At 38.4% G+C, this 19,687-nt stretch overlaps 1 protein-coding gene across 1 annotated transcript; it reads left to right on the forward strand.

Annotated features, from left to right (window-relative positions):
- Positions 1–8,552: 8,552 nt before the first annotated feature.
- LOC143038199 (uncharacterized) lies at positions 8,553–15,956 on the forward strand. The gene is made up of 4 exons (XM_076207202.1): positions 8,553–8,731; positions 12,829–13,115; positions 13,833–14,019; positions 14,949–15,956. Exons 2-4 carry the CDS (start codon positions 12,978–12,980, stop codon positions 15,854–15,856), a joined length of 1,233 nt encoding a protein of 410 aa, XP_076063317.1. The 5' UTR covers positions 8,553–8,731; positions 12,829–12,977; the 3' UTR covers positions 15,857–15,956.
- Positions 15,957–19,687: the final 3,731 nt, after the last annotated feature.

A 19,687-nucleotide genomic window follows, 5' to 3' on the forward strand; every position in this document is an offset into this window, starting at 1 on the left:
GTATTCAACTCCTCCGTGTCTTAATTTCTCCAAGTCTTGTTTGTTTTTCAGTTTATTGTTTACGAATCTGTAGAATAGTTTTGGTTGATCTTTACACTTTTCTATAACATCTTTTTCATATTTTCTTTTTTCCTCTCTGCACTTTTGTACATATTCATTTCTATAACCAGTATATATTTTCCATTTTTCAGGTCTTCTGTCTTTTTTCCATCTGGTCCAGGCTTTGTCTCTTTTGTCTTTTAACTCCCTACAACTTTTGTTGTATCAGCATTTTACATATTCTTTTTCTTGTTTTTGTCTTGGGACATACTTTTCCACTCCTTTTTTGTAAATTTTTGTCAAGATATTCCATTTCTCTTCCACTGATGTTTCTTCTTTGTATATTTCTTCCCAGTTTTCTTGTTGGAAGAATTCTCTTATTTTATCAAAGTTTGTTTTTTCATACATCATTCTTCCTTTTCTATATTGTTCATTTCTTTTGATATATTTTTCTTCATTAAGTTCCAGTTCAATCAATATGTGGTCACTTTTACCTATTGGTGTTTTATATTCAATCTTGTCCACTATTCTAGGTTCAGATGTAATTATTAAGTCTAGCCTCGATGGTTCTTCTTCATTTCTATACCTAGTGTTCTCTTGTATCCATTGTGTCATTGAATGGTCAGTAATCATCTCAAGTAGAGCATTTCCCCATGAGTCATCACCACTCTTTACTGTCATTTCTTCCCAGCAGATTTCTTTGCAATTAAAGTCGCCCATCATAACTATTCTTCCTCCGTCTTCCATTATTTGAGTTAATGCTATCTTTGTGTCCTCTAACATACTTTTATGTTCACTCTCCTCCCATGAGGCTGTTTTCGGAGGCACATAATTGATCACAAATTTTCTGCTCTTCTTATCTCGGTCTTCCACTTCTATCATAATCATCTCTACTGTATTCTTTCCATATATGACACCTTTCACGTTTATATCCTTCTTAGTCAGGAACATAACTCCACCCCCTTGTTTTTTCTCTCTGTTTCTAATCCAATAATTGTATGTATCATGTCCTACACTGTTGGGTGGTAGTGGGCCTTTTAATTTTGTTTCTACAATTCCCATTATGTCCGGTTCTTTTTCTTTCAAATAATCATTCAGTTCATTCAATCCTGTTATCAATCCATCTATATTTGTGTAAGACACTCTTAGTTTTCTGCCACTTCCATTGTGTTCTCTGTTTCCCTTATGTTTTTCTTTAGTATGTCGAACTGCTTTATTTTCATGTTCACTACTCTCCAATAGAATCTCTCTTTCTCTGACTCCGTTCTTTCCTCGTTTTTTGCCTTAGCTTCAATTCTTTTCTTCTTTTCTGCCTCTCTTTCCTCCTTATTCATTTCTCTTTTTATCCATACCTTTTTATATTGATCATTTGTTGCTAGTTTCCCTGTCTTGGATAGAATTTTCTCTGCCGTTGTTTGTGACCTGAATTTAATCTTAATTGGTCTGGTCTTATCTGTACTATATTTTCCTAGTCTGAATTTTTCCTCAATTTCCTTTATAATTTCTGGTTCATCTTCCTGGACTGATTCTAGTAATTGGCTTACTTTTTCATTTTCTTCCTTGATTCTTGCGGTTCTATCTGGGTTATGTTTCTCTTCCATTCCTAATATAATTATACATTTCTTTTTGTCAGCTAATTCTCTTACTATATTCTCCTTCTGTCTCATCACTTTAATAACTGAGTCTTCATTATGTTCTTTCAATTGCTGTTTGACTATGTCAGTGAATGAAACCTTATTTCCTTCTTGAGTTATTCTCCAATTTTTAACTTCTGTAGCTATTTTCTCTCTATTTTCATTACTATTCTTCTTCAATTTCTCATTCTCCTCCTTTACATTTCCTAACTGTCTTTTTAGGTCCTCTATTTCTTCAGTTAAGTTTCTGTTAGCCTTCTCTAGTTGTTCCAACCTTTCAATTCTCTGGAAAATGGAGTCTACATTACCTAACTTACGTTCCAAGTCCTCGATCACCTTATCAACTCTCTCTTCTAGTCTTATCAGTCGGGGGGGGGGGTTGTGTCCCCCCCACCCTCTTTAAATCCCTGGAACATATTCTCGTCACTTTCTTCTGTATTGCTCCTCTCTATACTTCTAATCTTTACATTTTTATTAGACATTTGATCCTCGCTAAGTCTTTTGTTTACCTTCCGCTTGTCTGGCTGGGCAAAGTCTACTCCCTCCTCATTTCCTTCCATTTCCCTCAGTAATCCCTCCCTTTTTCCTCTTTCCCTACGTTCCCACTACTCCACGAGCAATTTCCCCCCCACCCTGCAAAAACACTAGGCACTTCTCTTTGCGTTGGGATCCACAGACTTCAATTTTCTTCAGAACGTCTTCTAAGCCGTCCATTCGTTGAAGTGTGTGTGTGTGTGTGTGTGTGTATGTGTGTGTGTGTGTGTGTGTGTGTGTGTGTGTGTGTGTGTGTGTGTGTGTGTGTGTGTGTGTGTGTGTGTGTGTGTGTGTGTGTGTGTGTGATTATACACATATATACTTAATTTTTCGTTACAACAGCTTTCTTGTAACTACGGAATGTTGGGATTATTTGTTGCTGGTAGCGCGCGTGTGTGTGTGTGTGTGTGTGTGTGTGTGTGTATGTGTGTGTGTGTGTGTGTGTGTGTGTATGTGTTTGTGTATGTGTGTGTGTGTGTGTTTTACCATCATGTTTTCTTTACTACACATATGCTTTTGGAGGGCAAAACGTATCCAAAACCTCCTTTTCCAGTCGTGAACCAACGAGTTTTACGCTGACGCTTTGGAAGAAATTTCGATTTTGTCCACCACTCAACCGACGAGCACCCGACGGACTGAGCACCAGCAGCAGAAGCATCAAAAGGAGATGCAAAGACTGGAGTGAGGCGTCGACACTCGTAATGGAAAGCCTGACCTTTAGCCGGAAGAGAAATGGTCAACGACGGTCCTCTTTGCTGTAGAAGAGCCTACACGAGGCCCACTGCATCGGAGTGGCGAAGACTTCCGCCTCAGTCCGCCCTCCCCGAAAAGCTCGAAGAGAGGATCTTCGAGAGGCCGTCAGTTCCTCTGTGGAGGCAACTGTCTCCCCGGTCAACTCCAGCGGCAAACCGAAGGCTACCGCTGGAACCAACCCGGGTCGCGGGAGCCCCAACGACGTCTAAACAGGTCCGAGGAACTCCAGAATACAGGAAAAACGCCGAAGAAGATCGTCATCGAAGCCCATGCGAGCCCGCCACTGCTGACGAGGTGCTCTTCGACGTCCACGAGGTAGACGAACTCCTCGAAAGCTTGGAAGACTACGTAGACTGCGGTTACGAGTCTTCCTGCGGAGCCTTCAACTGCCGAGGTGGATATCAGGCAGAAGAAGAGGCTCCGCCAACTAAAGCCCCGATCAACGAAGCCCATGAAGATGACGAAGAGGCCTGGGGCAGCCTCCTCCGCATGCATTAGATTGACCTCATGGATGCCCTCGCAGAGGACCACGACAACTGCGGAAGTCTCGTTCACTGCGGGGCTTTCGACTGCAGAGGGTCCCCCGACGAGGAAGAGGGTTCCTGCAGGACCCACCTCGTTGAAGCCAAGGACGACGTCGCTCTTTCAGAAGACCGGGCAGGCGGGAGACCAGCTCCCTCAAGAAGGCACCGAAAGCTCAGGAGGCCGAGTCCTCCCGCCCCACAGTGGAGGACGCCTCCTACCTGGTATCGCACCCGGAGCGACGTCCAAACCTGGAGGCGGAGGAGCCCTCCCAACCCACAGTGGAGGACGCCTCCAGCCTGGTATCGCACCAGAAGCGACGTCAGGACCTGGAGGTGATGAAAAAGCCCAGCAAGAAAAAAATTATCGTTAAAAGAGTTCCTTAAGTTTGAAGGACTCCACACATTTAAAACAAGAAAAGAAAAGAAAAGAAAAAAGAAAATAGCCCATAATAGATGGGCCACAGCACCCAAAATACACATCATTTCCAGCCCACAATTTTAGCCCAAAATTTACGTCACAAAAGTTGAAAAGGCACAACTTTTTTTTTTGCCCATCACAAAGGACTTATAGTTTCCTGAGGAGCACGAGGCTCCCCTCGGCTGAATAAATTCTCCTGGCGACGAAGACCCCAGAGGGCTAACTGTCCTGCGTTAACTAACCACACCTGGTAAGGCGGAGGCGTTCCCCTCTGCTGAATAAAATCTTTTAGCACCATCGTGGGAAGAATACCTGCGTGGACTCGCTCAGGCGCAAGGTGGATCATCACCACACGTCAACTGTGTGTTCCCTCAGGTGAATGAAATGGCCTGGCGAGGACCAGAATAAAAACATACAAGCATTCCCTTCCTCAGTTATTTCTTTAGTTCGAGTTTCTTTCCCTTGATTTTCTCTCTCTCTCTCTCTTCCTCTCTCTCTGTCTTTCTCTCTCTTTTTTTCTCTCTCTCTCTTTCTCTCTCTCTTCCTCTCTCTCTGTCTTTCTCTCTCTTTTTTTCTCTCTCTCTCTTTCTGCTTCTCTCTCTCTGCACCTCTCTCCCCTATATTCTCTGTCGTGGGTGTTTATTTTTTTCTTATTCGTCAGGAATTCTACTTGATAATTTAGGATGCAATAAATTGTGGTGCCATGGTGGTTGCTGATGACAAAGTGATTATTGAGGGCAGTGGTTATTTATAACAGTGGTTATTGATTACACCGTGGTTATTAATGACACAATTATAATCGTTAACACATTAGCATTTACTAGACGCCAAGTGGACATCGCCCTCACTAGTGTCACAATGGTTATTGATGACGTGGTGGTTATTGATGAAGCAGTGACAGCAGTGGTTATTAATACCGTATTCGCCTTTGCTAGAAAGCAAGTGCTCATAGCCCTTATTCATGAGACCAAACAAGAACTACAATAAAGAATTAAAACAATAATATCATACATACATACATATACCAAAGGCATTTTCCCCCTTACATGGGGGGTAGCCAAAAAGAAAAAGGCACAGAAACCACTCCCACCCATTCCATTTCCTATATATTCCACTCCCCTCCACCCTCCTCCCTCCCTCTTATCTTGGCACCTTCTGGATGACGGGTCATCCCTGCATCCTGTCCACTGCCCTGGGTCAGAAGCAGTGTCGCAAGACACAGCACATCCACAGCAAGGCCGCTTCATAAATTCGGCGACCCCCCGTCTCCGTCCCCTCATGCAGAAAAAGAGAAGACGGAGAGAAATACCTTCGGGCTGCGTCAAATTTTATAAGTTATAACAATCACAATGATAGTAGCATTATTGATAACTAAAATTATAATAATAATAATAACAATGATAATAATAATAATAACAATAATAATAATAATAATGATAATAACAATGATAATAATAATGATAATAACAATAATAATAATAATGATAATAACAACTACAATGATAATAATAGTAATAATAATAATAATAATAATAATAATAATAATAATAATAATAATGATAATAATAGCATTAATAACAATAACACCAATACTAATAATAAACTGACATAATTCGTGAATTAATAGTTTGGGGGTCTATAGAAAACCTTAAACATTGCTAGGGGGTTGATGATCTGAAAATTTTGGGAACCCCTGATTTAAATGCATTTCTCTTACGTCACTTGAAATCTGGTGGGTGTTGATTGTAATAATCTATAACATGGTATTTCTGACAGACAGCTAGATTTGAGTTTTGACGTCTGTAATCTACACTTGACGATATATATTATTGTTTATAACTGCATGGTGTTGTTTGTAATTTTATTCCTTGTATGGTGAGGTAATTTGAGCAATGTTGGATATTATTTCATATACTTTATCTCTTATATGCCGTCATTAACTGCATAATATGTATATTACTTTAGTCTTGGTATTTCCTTCAAGATCGATTGTCATACCCCTGCCTCTAGACATTCGTACTTGTCTACGATATTCCACCTCAGTCAACCAGCGTGTCCTGAGAATCAGTTATTATGTACAAAGCCTGTTGATGTACCAGGATGGTCGCTCACTGAGCGTAATATATTAAAGAAAGCTTATCTGTGTTGTCAATTCGTTACTCCAACCATCCATTTTCGGGTTGATAGAAATATTGGAGACGTCAAGTCTTCTTCAGAGAAAAATTCAGGTTCATATTTATATTCCGGGACTATGTCGTTTATTCCCTGTGATTCGCTGTTGTCACACATATTTAGGGAATGAAGAGACGATGAAATCCTCTCAATATCGTTGACGTCTGTTTCGCTATTGGACGACGTTGACATAATTTGTGTTGATACTCTTCGTATGACATCACCAAAATATGGCATTGTATGCTGTCTGAAAATGCAAACTAGCAGACGACAAATATTTTCGACAAAAATCCCCTCAAAACTACTTTTGAAATAAGATATTCGTTTTAAATATGGTTCTCGTGAAAATATATAACATTACAAAAAAAAGGCAAAGTTGTACATGGGCAAGGTGGTTACCCTCTAAATCTTTAAGTTATATCTGAGTTTGATTGATGAAATCAAAATCCAATTCACGTAGACAATGTAAATATATGCATATGCGGCCAATCTGAAGTGAGTATATGATATTATCCCTACACCATTAACCATATGTAAAATATCGTTGATTTTGCCCCTCCTCACAAATTACTGCGGACGTCCCGGAGTGTGCTGTTGTATCAATCTCATACAATCGATGCAAGTGTCTGGCAATAGTATCTATCACCTGTCCGTTCTGGTCCCGTGTTTATTTCTTGTTTGAACATCACTCAGAGATGTTCTGTTGGGTTGATATTACAGCCTTTGGCAGGCTAATCCATCATCTGAAATTCAGAATATTCACGAACCACAGTGCAGGCTGTTTGTATCAGGATATTGTCCTGGACATACCTATATGATCGATTTGGGGTCCAAGATTCCCATGGCCGTTATTGTTGGCAGTAAAATCTAGAACAATATATTTCCTTCCCTGGTGGTGAATTTGCCGTTCACCATCACCATCTCCCCTGGTCCGTGACTCCACATCCAGTCTCAACAATTGACCCAAATCTTTCCGCTCCTGAATATTGCCAGTAACGAATTTCGTGTTGCATCGCCAGATATGCCTTGCTCTGCCCTCCATTGACGCAAGGAAGTTTCGTCATTAAACATTACATTTTTCCAGATATCTAAATCGACAGAAAAATATCGTAGAGCAAAGTTCAGACGAGAGTCACGATGTGTTATCATCTAGCTTCTGGAACACTACAACCGATTACGTGCTTCTTTAAGCTACGTCAAGTCGTCTATGGTGTGCACGAAGGATGATTCGCGCGTGATGGTTACCGACGCTTTCGTGGTCTCCATGGATGCTCCAATAATATGTTCATCTTGTGTTGTTGTTACGCGTGGTCTCTCTCTCTCTCTCTCTCTCTTTTTTCTTTGTCTGTTTACCAATGATCCCTGTTCCACCTTTGGACTGCACGATGGACAATGCTCACGGTGAACTTCCCGTTTAGGAGCATCACGCTCACATTGACCAACGATCCGTCCTATTTGAATTATATGCTCAACGAAGTTATCTTTCTTTTCCGTCGTCATCCTATAAACACTGCCATAAATATGTGTATAATGATTACATAGATTATAAAGCACATCTCTTTTTATTTGTTACAACATAACCAAACATACCTTTATAAAACACAACAATCGAGTCTAACAATTGTAGATATTGCTATAACGCTATGTGCGTCTTCATGGCGAGTTGCCATAATTTATATTAACTGTTAATAGTAAAGTTATTAGCTTATTACCATCACCACTTTATAAATGTTGATACGAACCTCGTGAAGCCTTTAACAAATTTAGATAATTCCATTTATACCTTTCAAAGCAAGAAGGGCACTATCTGCCCAAGCCTGGTCTGGCAAGTCAACACAGCTTTTGATAGCTGTACATAATTAATCTGATTTTAATGGAGGCTTCACATTCCCATTAAACCGTGTTGACATGTGAATTTCTGCCATTTGAAACGAAAACAAGTTTCCTATCACTTCCTAACCCATTTCTTCTTCGTTGATCATTTCTAAGAACTTTTCATGACGGGAGAGAGTAGTGAGGAAGGGGTAAATTAAGACAGAGAGATCGAGGAGAAATGTTATGATGAAGATCCGTTGAAACCACTAACAGGTGTAAAATATCCACAAGTGTTTCGACGCATCTGGCGACGCCCATGTGGGTGAAGGGAGAGAGAGAGAGAGAGAGAGAGAGAGAGAGAGAGAGAGAGAGAGAGAGAGAGAGAGAGAGAGAGAGAGAGAGAGAGAGAGAGAGAGAGAGAGAGAGAGAGAGAGAGAGAGAGAGAGAGAGAGAGAGAGAGAGAGAGAGAGAGAGAGAGAGAGGGAGAGGGAGAGGGAGAGGGAGAGGGAGAGAGAGAGAGAGAGAGAAAGAGAGAGAGAGAAACACAGTAAGAGAGAGCAAGAAGTAAAGGCAAATAGAGCATAAATGTATACGATGATTTTCTGCTGATACCACGATCAAGTGTGAATTCTCCACAAACGTGCTGCCACATCAAACGGTTGTGGCACACCTGCAGCATTAATCCCCAACCACCCTGTACAAGTACCTTGGTTGTGTCATCACATGCCAACAGTCAGTTTTACCAGTGTACCGTGTTCTACCTGGTGCTGTGTCCGCTTTGCAAGCTATAATCCTGTCTACTTTCATCTTTCCTCGCCATAGCCCCGCCAGGTCGACATAAGGTACTGTCCATAAACATTGACAGGAACAAGAGTGTAATTTGATGTTCGGGGTAAACGTAATCACCACAATTTTGAGATATGTGAATCTGACCATAAAAATCTAAGCTACAGCTCTACATTACCAAAGTTCAGAGCATCTGTACCGCAACTGGAAGATAATTCGATTACGATACGTTTGTTTTATTTTTCTTGCAAGACTCAGTTTCCAGACGAAATTTGGGCTCATTTTAATTCGAGAGTAAGACATCATACCTTCACTGCCAAAAGGGTCCAAAGAATGAATGAAATAGCATTAGCCGGAATAAAATAAAAAGTGCCAAATGGTGGGGGAAGTTCAGTTAAGACGGAGAAAAGATATTGTAATCAAAATTAATGTTGCTGTTGAAAATATCTATCCAAACGAGTACGTACTGTAATTATGACTAACTGCGATACTAGGTGCTAAATGATAATAATGATAATAATAATAGCAATGATGATATTTATGATAATAGTACTAATAATATTAATAATGATAGCAAAATGATAGTAATAATGACGCGGTGAAACAACGTTCTTGACATACAAGAATATAGGTTCCAATAACCGACACAGACAAACTGAACATCTGTCCGACAAGCGTGTTTGTGTTCCCTTACTCTTTCACCTATTTCATGGGAGATTTCTCTGATGCATAGTTTCTCACTGGCTTCAATTAATAGAAAGTACCACACTTTTATTACGGTTATAATAATTAATTTCGAAATGCTCACGCATTTGTTAAAATAGCTTGTCTCTTAGTTATTCGCGTTATTTTACCCTTGTAGTTGTAAGTGGCGTTGTGATGAAGCCTTGGCCATCGAAAAGCCACATGGCCTTCAGCTGTACACAATCTTCACACTTGTCTGTGCTCCCCAACCTTGTAGCACCCAATTACTTGTGCGAGTGTTGTTTGAATTAATAATGACCCATGAATATATGTCTCTCTTGAATTTTAGTCTGCCACAATTCCCAACATTTCTAATTCGCTTCTACCAAATACAGACCAAACAGTGTCTTGGCTATCATTCAGGCCACTTGACGGCTCCAGAAGACCTGCGAAGTCTTTGCTTTCTTAAATATTTCCGTAATCTTGTCAAACTTATTTTTACTTATACGAATATTTATATGAACAGTTATCAGCAGGGATGAGTGACCTGTTTTTTCCCTAAAGACTGCGCTCATACTAGTACCTCCTATTACGTAGGACATTATTTTCTGTAATATCCTCAAAACAGAATGGTTAAATCACTGCTTTAGCAGTAGGGCAATTGGTCTGTAGGATACTTAGTTTGTAGGTGGTTTGTTAGCCCGAGGGAATTTCTGTTTTCTTTATTTTTCGCATGGGGTGAGGAGGGAGGGTTGGTGTGTAAATGAAATTGCCTTGCCGTGGATGTGCTGTGTCTTGCTGCATTGTTTCTGACCCGGGCAGTTGGCAGGAGGCAGGGATGACCTTTTATCCATGAGGAGCTAAGACGAGAGGGGGGGAGAGTGGGTTCGTGCTTTGACTGGCTACCTCTCTTATAAGGAGAAAAAAAAAACACATATACCATATCTTTCTCATTTTACTTTCATCGCAATTATAGGTTAGATAGGATAATGTCTATATTACATTATTACAATAACCAAGATTATGTCGTGCGTGTTTGATTATAATACGTATACGAAATTAAATAAAAAATCAAAAGTGCATTAGCTTATCTCACTTGTTCTCGCGAAACCCTTAGGGACCTTTTACGGAACCTTAGGGTTCCGGGGAACCCCGGTTGAGAAACGCTGATATAGACAGATACATTAGGTTTTTAAGATGGAGATCAAATGCTTTTCCATTTTGTTGAAACTTTATTGACCTTTCAGGAGTTGACGGTATCTGTTAATACCTTTATTACTCTCGGGCTTAAGTGGTTCAGTTGGATGTTTAATACTTTGCCTGGCCTTCTGCATTATATATATATATATATATATATATATATATATATATATATATATATATATATATATATATATTTTTTTTTTTTTTTTTTTTTTTACATCTTTGTTGGGAACAGGGAGGATGGCATCTGTGGTTTTATATTGCATATCTTTTTGACCATGGTCCTATTTTCTGGAGTTGTGGATTTGAAATTTATTTTGGAGTTCTGGGTTTGAATGCACTTTTTTTTTTTTTTAATAGCTTCAGTCGCGTCATAGGTGTGGGGGGAGCTTGTTTTCTTGTATTCATCTTCTATTATACTCTAAATTTTTCTTATTTCTATTTTTTGTACGTTTCCCGAGTTTAGTTTCATTTTGTGAAAATTTCTCTTTAATTTTGGATCTCTTTCTTATTTTATGGTTTTCATTTTTTCTCTTTTCACGAGGATCTGGTGAATAGTTGAAGTTGTATCATTTGCTGTATTATATAGGAATATGAGTGGTAGGGACTAGTTGGACGAAACGTCAGTAATAAAACTTCAACGGATTTTTGGCGTTTAAACTCACCACCCTACCACTCATTCTGTTTTCACACCTCAACATATAGGAATATATTTCTTGCTGGCTTTCTGAATGGTGTTTGTGATCTCTTCTACTGCCTAGTCTATGGACGGAAATTGAATGATATGAATTTACCGTATTCTTTGAAAGTTCTTTCGAGGATTTAAAAAAGAAAAAAAAAACACCTTCATTATTTGTGAGATGCAATAGCTTATTTTTAAAAGGATAATAACAAACTAATGAGTCACAAGTGCCTTGGGGAAACATGTTTAGACATGTTAGGACACTTACAATGTTTTATCTTCTCTGTTGATATATTGTGGTTTTGTTATTGAAGTCTTGTACTGATACGCCACCCACAATTATACACACATACCAAGCGATGTCCTGATCTAAAGGGGTTATCACGCTGGGTTCGAATACCTAGAATTTGACTTCGCTTACAAAAATCTGGACTTCTCTAAGAACATTTCAACAATATATCTAACATTCCTATAGGTTTACAATCTCTTGATTCATCTTATTTCATAAACAACTTTGCTATACTTTATATGGCGGGAATATAATTTGATATTTCGTGATTTGAAAATTCAAATATTGTAACCGAAGTCGTTTCTACTCAAACGAACTCTCAACGGTCGCCGCTGTTGAAACCCAAGGAAATCTAGTGTGATAATCCCTTTATAAGGGATGGGTCATGTTAAAACACACACTTTTTTTTACACATTACAAATCGTTTGACATCCCTCCCATCCCAACGTCCCGCGGAGGAAGGATCCACGATTATAATGTCCAACAATATGTAGATAATCAAAATCATGATGCTTCTGCATTAAACTTACATTCTAATGATAAATACATTAGTTCATCCTCATCATTAAAATGGCATGGAGATTATTTTGATTGTGAAATGGACTTCCCTAGATGTATATTATTTGTGTCACATCTTCCAGTACGGGTGCTTTTTTCTTCCCATTTGCTGTCTGTTACCTCTAGATTCTAGAGGTATTAGACTACAAATCTAGAATATTGTTCCCTCCATTGTTCGTTTATCTAACTTGATCTCAGCCTTTCTTTCGGTCCTGTTCCTAGACCTGATTTTTCATATCTCTCCTAGGATTCTAGGATTCATTAGCTTAATCTCCATTGCTGTTGTCAGTTTCCAAGTTTCACATATGTTGATTATAGCTGGGATTATGCAGTGATTGTAAATGTTACATTTCAAACACACATGCAGGGAGCTCCCTCATATTGTTTATACCACACGCCTTGTACTCAATTTTTATACAACTTTATCTTATGTTCGCGATCTTTAGTCAATTTTAGCATATGGTTTAGCAAACGATTGGACGCTGATAAATGGAAAGCGTGGAAAACGGATGCTGCACTTGTGAGACTCCGAATGGCCGTTGTCCTATCGAGTTATTATCGCCAAAGTCCTCCATGATTGGCTACAAACCTTACTAGACCCACCAATCACAATAGAATTTAGTTATCCGTCGTCGATTAATGGCGAGAGTTGGTGGTGGGAAGGTCGTCTCAACATAACCTATAAACTACCAATACATTTTACATCAAACTAAAAAACTAATTTTCTCTACTTTCAGATGACGATGGAGGATGCTGTCGCGCACTGTAAGAGCTGAGGGGATCTAAAAGACAAAAAGAGAAGAAATTGGCATCATTGTCCAACGCAACTTGAAAAGACATTACGTCACGTCGCTTTCATTGTCGTCGTCTACATCCTCCAGTAACCATGCGGATCATTCTCTTCATCACTATCTTGTGCTTCCTCACAAGGGCCAACTGCCAGCAACATCGTCAGCTGGTGGAAGATGGTTACGATGGTCAGCTGGCTGAACACGAGGGAGAGTTCAAACAGAAGACTTTTGATGTGAGACACATTCTCAAGTTGTTTATAAATCTCCACCTAAACCTTTATGATTAAGGATTATTTAAAAACCTTTGATGGTATAATCTCTGCTATTTTGGACCTCCATGGTGATCTGCTTCCTTCTCCCATACAATCATGTTCCCCACTATATTTACTTCCCCTTCCTTCTTGACCCAATAGGGAATAGGTCTTTTTTTTTTAGAATCTATTCTCCCTGAAACCAAACTATTTTATTCAACTTTAGGAAAAACCTCAATTCCTCAAAAAAAAAAAAAAAAAAATTTATAAATTCTTCTATTGTTTCCCTGTATTCTTCTCCCAATTCTCTTCTTAAATTTTCTTTATACATGTCTTTTTCATCCATAGCCCATGGTTATTATTTTTTTTTGTGTTAATTTAGGTACTAAATGAATGTACAAATAATGAATAGGTAAATACATAACTATCCAACTAAATACGGTAGATACACAACCAAATAGGCAAAAAGATGAGTAGATAAATAAATACATGAATAAACAATCAAATAAATACATAGCTAAACAAATAAATTATAAATATATGAAAATAGATTGATAGATAAATATAAAAAATAAATGATAGATGATTAAACAGACGAATAGATGAATGTTAAACTGACCACATTGTTGAAGGGGTCATCACATAAGCCTAACAACATTACCGAATATTCGAACTTGATGTTCTCTATACTTCGGCCAGGTTTGGAAGAACTTGGCCTCCAGAAGCACGGGCTACATATTCGACAAGGCTTTTACCACGGGAACGGACTTCGTGAAAAACGAGGACGAGGTCGAGGAGGATGACGTGAAGTCTTCGAGGAAAAAGGGACGACACAAATACGTCGACGACTCAGACAAGATGTCGTCCAAAGCCACTTCCACGACAGGTACGAGTAGTTTCGTGTTTGGTCCCTTTCGAGGTGGTGATGTGCTTCTTATTTTCCAGTGTGGTCTACGCTTGATTTTTTTATTCAATAAATGTGCTTGGGCGATGCCTCTATCATCGAGAATCCGTTTCTATTCAGGTAGGGTGTGAGTGAGTGAGAGAGATACAGAGAGAGAGAGAGAGAGCGTGAGAGAGAGAGAGAAAGGGGAGTTATAGATTTTCTATACCTGCATATATTTCTATACTATATGTATGCTTATTTTATTCAATAAATGTGCTTGAGCGATGCCTCTATCATCGAGAATCCGTTTCTGTTCAGGTGGGGTGAGAGAGAGAGAGAGAGAGAAAGGGGGATTATAGATTTTCTATACCTGCATATATTTCTATACTATATGTATGCTTATTTTATTCAATAAATGTGCTTGAGCGATGCCTCTATCATCGAGAATTCGTTTCTGTTCAGGTGGGGTGAGAGACAGAGAGAGAGAGAGAGAGAAAGGGGGTTTATAGATTTTCTATACCTGCATATATTTCTATACTGTATGTATGCTTAAATTTGATATGGTGCACTGCGGTTGGTGGTATACAGCTAAACAGAGCTGGGCGCGTTCCTCGTTGCATTCCTCGGTGTCCTGACTGACGTATACTGTCAGGTCGAGGAACGCGTCCAGCTCTGCAACTAAATGACTTCACACCCCATTCTTTATGTCACCAGGAGAACGTTTTTAGTTCCTCATCTACATTTGGTTCATAGTTATTGAGTTTAAAACTTAATTCGAGGCTTCTGTTATCCCAGAAACTCGATTTAATATCTACCCGACTTTGATAGCCTCCATCCCTGAAGACGAAGTATTTGGTAGAAACACTCAACCCTTTTAGACTAAAATTGAACCTGTGGCGTTGCTTCAATTGTGTATTTGCTGTTTTCAGCTCCTCCTCTTGTGAACTCCAACATCACCAACATGGCCTCCGTGGAGAATGACAAGAATACCACACCTAATGTCTCTGTTATTGAAACTACACCAAAGCCAGACAGCTTCGTCACCAACGTGGCCATCAACAGTACGGTTGTCGATCCCACAGAACGCCCCGGTTCTCTAAATGATACAGGGAGTGATGTGACAGTCCCAAGCGATTCGAATGCCTTCAATGTTACAATGGACAGTGAAACAGCTTCGAACAGTTCAAGTTCTTTGAATCTCACAACAGATAATGTGACAATTCCAAACAGTTCTGTTTCTTCGAATGTTACGTTGAATAATGTAACAACCCCAGACGTTCATGTTTCTATGAATGTTACAACGGATAATGTAACAAGTTCAAACAGTTCTGTCCTTTTTAATTTCACAACGGACAACACAACCCCGAGCAGTTATGTTTCTTTGAATGCTACAATGGGCAACGTAACGACCAACCCACCAGTGCACCTAAATCATACGAACACGACTACTGGGATCCCATGGCCTTTGTTTACTGATGCCCCGATTACCACAGAAAGTGTGAACGGCACAACAAACTACCCATCTACTGTGGAATCCAGCTTGGTCTCAGATCAGCCTTCCTGGAACTGGACGGCTGATGGAGCTCTTGGGGACGCCATTAACGAAAACGAGGGAGGAAATGACTGGTTTACGTTCCATCTCTTCCTGAGCCTCCTTGTCATGGGTCTGCTCCTAGTAGCCTTCTTGTACTGGCGGAGTGTGAAAAAACGAGGAGAAGACGAAATATCCTTATACAGTCGGACCCCACAGAGCGAATACGCCAATCCGACTTTTGAAGGGGATGGCAATTCAAGTTTGTCTTCCCAAAGCATGCGTAATTACAGGACCTTAAAGTAAAGGCGTTTCTCAGGCGAGCAACAGAGTTTAAGTGATACATTAATTCAGTGTTCGTGTGGAATATGCATAATCTTAAAACATTATTGTGTAAGGTTATCTAATTATGTAAGTATATATATATATATATATATATATATATATATATATATATATATATATATATATATATATACATATATATATATATATATATATATATATATATATATATATATATATATATATATATATATATATACACCCGTACTTATCAGTTGTCAGTTGTGAATCCCGCTTTGCAGACTGCACGTTGTATTTTTTTCTTTTCGTGATCTAGGACAATAATTATTTTGAGTAATTAGTAACAATAAATATTGGGATTTGATATTCAATAACAAGGGCCATCTATAGCTACTTTCATCTTCCCTGAAGAAAAACAACAAAACGAATGGAACATGTTTAGATTTCCTTGAAACGTCGTGACCGAAGATTACATGAGTTAACCGTTATCGGATTAAAATACAGATGTATGACATCGCAAGGACACGGGTTACATTTGACCAAAATTGATAAAGAAAGGAGAGAGAAAAATGCTGAAAACAGAAAATTCCCTGATAAAAGACGAAAAAAAAACCCTCTGATATTGTGATGAAAGATATAAAATTTGTGATGACAAACATCAAACGATATAATCATGTAGCACAAGGTTAAATTAACTGGCCCCATCCTGAAAGTTGTATGACATTTAACTGCTAAACAAAATCACCTAACGCTTATCATAGCAAATCTTAAGCCAGTGTTTTTCAAAGTTTTTCCGTGATCGTAGCTTGAACTTATGTAATCTAGCGGAAAAAGCTAAATTGGCAAGACTGAAAACATATTCAATACATCCGTTGACAAAAAGTTTAGAGCAAGAACCTTCTTACAATGATGATTTGTAGGCGGTTTTCTGCAAACGTCATTCTACAAATGCTCGTTGAGAAGACAATCTAGCCATGGCAAAATTCATAATAATCTTATGTCACTGTCAACTGCACCTTGGTATGTCACGGCACACACTTTGAGAAACACTGGACTAAATAGTATTCCATGATAGAGAACACGAAGCATTCCTAGTGTATGGCTATCCGCATCATAATGAATATCTTGTAAAATATTATCCTTGTGTTGATCAGGTTTTGTCTGAGTGAAAATAAAAATTCTGGAGGGTAATATATATAGTTACACAAATTTACAAATATGATTTAAAAGTTAATGTGTGAGTGAATAGGCCATGATAGATTTACAAAGAAATATACATGTATATATGTGTATATATATATATATATATATATATATATATATATATTATATATATATATATATCATGGCCTATTCCCTCGTACTTAAACTTTTAAATCATACTTGTAAAACTACGTAACTAAAACTTTACTGAGAATGTCTTTCCATGTACTTCCCTTGACTTTCCTAAAATAATTTAGGAGACAAAATCAAACGAACATATCTGCTGGTGTTACTTTAGCTGTAAGTCAGATTCTCAATGACATCTTAAGACTTCAAACTCTTCTAATAAGCTTTTCTTCTCAAATACAAAAGGATTTTTCTGATTTACAGAACCATTGAACTAAAAGTCTGAGGGGATTAAGACTGATGATTAATCGGTAAGAACAATGAAAGCATCTGGTAGATATGTAAATAGTAACGGGTCATGGGTTTTCAGGTATCAGAAATGGCCGAATGTTCGTTAAGAACCTGGGTATGTAGTAATTATGTTCAGCTCTTATAACCGGTTGGAATGATCCAAATAACTGTTGAATAACTGTGTTTGGGTAATTAAAATCAGTGTTGGTTAGGTGTGAGTGTGCTATCATTGTCATTATTATTACTATTGTTGTTATTATCATTATTACTATTATTGTTATTATAATTATGATCTATTATCATTATTATTATTATTATCATCACTATTACTATTATAATTTTACTTTATTTTCTATTATCATTATATGTATTTTTCTAAGGTTTGAGGGTCTGTTACCCTGTCGGACCTCAGTCTAGCTGCGGTCCGGTTGTATATTATTGAGATGAAAGAGTTAAGATTCTTGAGAGGATATTTCCTGTATGATTCAACCGTTGGGTCACTCCGTTTGGAAATTCCAAGTGGCTCTAGCTTGCCTTGTATCAGCTCAACTCATCGTAGGCGTCAATAAGATGTGAACAAATATTTGCGTGTTTTCGTTTCTGCACCTCAGCCAGAGTGAAGGCATAGAATGTTCCAAAAACAATAAAGCCTATAATTTTAAGGTCATTCACGTTAGCATTTCCCTCCAAAAGGAAACGGAATAATAATAATTATAATAATAAAAATAACGATAAATAACAAATAATAATACATAATAATAATAATTATAGTGATTATAATAACAATTAGTAATAGACCTAATAACAAATTGTTCCAAATACAATAAACAACCCGTCTGCAGTGTTTTTTTATTTATCTATTTACCTATTTATTGACGCAGGCCGAAAGGATTTCTCCCCGTTTTTTTTTCTGCATGAGGGGACGGAGAAGGGGGTCGCCGATTAAATGAAGCGGCCTTGCTGTGGATGTGCTGTGTCTCGCTACACTGCTTCTGACCCAGGGCAGTGGGCGAGATGCAGGAATGACCCGTCATCCAGGAGGAGCCAAGAAAAGAGGGAGGGAGGAAGGGAGGGGTGGTGAATGGGAGTGGAGTATGTGGGATTGAAATGGGTGGGAGTGGATTTATGCCTTTGACTTTGGCTATCACCCTTGTAAAGGTGAAAAAGCCCTTGGTATATGAAAGTAATTATTAATTCATTTATTTATCTATAATTTTTTAACATGAAAATTAAAACACGATTCAGACATTTAAGTCTTATCATCTAATGATGATTAGGATATTAAGGTTTTACTTATCTTGGTCCAGAATCCTGTGTAACGTAATGTAGCGTAACGTAACATGACGTAACTGTATCTGTGTAGTACTACGTGTTAAGAGGTTTAACGGAGATTAACCAAATTCCGATGTACAACATTTCGTCTATTATGCATTTGTACCACAAGGACAGTGAACCTTTCTTGGCGTAGTGCACGTTCGCGCCCCAATCACGCTGAGAGGCGTCGATGTCGACATTTCCTAACCGGAATGTCCTGTCTCAGTTTGAGAAATCATTCACGAATGTCAACACAAGAATAAAATCCAAAATACACGGATACATAACGTAACATAACGTACACTTGTAACGATGTTCCTTTTGTAACATGTGAATGAGTTTTGAAAACAAACTAATTTCATTTTTACATAAAAACAAACAGTTGCACGACAAAGAAAACGACAATCCATCAGTTCACGCTAGACAAGTTCTCAGGAAATGTTTTGTTAGAAGTAATACACTCAACTGTTCATCATTACATAAAACACCGGGTTATTTACATGACAAATAGCTAGTTTTTACGCAACAACTGAATTCATACATATTTTGTGAGCAACGTAAATAAATATTACCTTTCGACATAAACAAATCTGGGTCTGTTTTTAATTATTTCGCTTCAGAAAGTGTTTCCCTTAGCTGAATAAAATCGTCTGGAGGCAGAATAGATAAATAAATAAACACACAGAGAGAAAAGGCTAATATTTTGTGACTTCTTAATATTTCTATTCCAAAAGGATTCTAAATCCTTATTCTAAGTTGCTGAATAAACAGCTCGTCTAACGCTGTCGCTGGCAGTAAACGCTAGTGAAGACCGTTCGAACGTTAGCTCAAAGCGTCGAGAATCAGTAGCGAATGACTGGCCAATCAAGCCTTATCGCTGGATCCAGCGATTTCAGA

Source organism: Oratosquilla oratoria, chromosome 24 (assembly GCF_046742065.1).
Source record: "Oratosquilla oratoria isolate Oo_2021 chromosome 24, ASM4674206v1, whole genome shotgun sequence".
NCBI lineage: Eukaryota > Metazoa > Arthropoda > Malacostraca > Stomatopoda > Squillidae > Oratosquilla > Oratosquilla oratoria.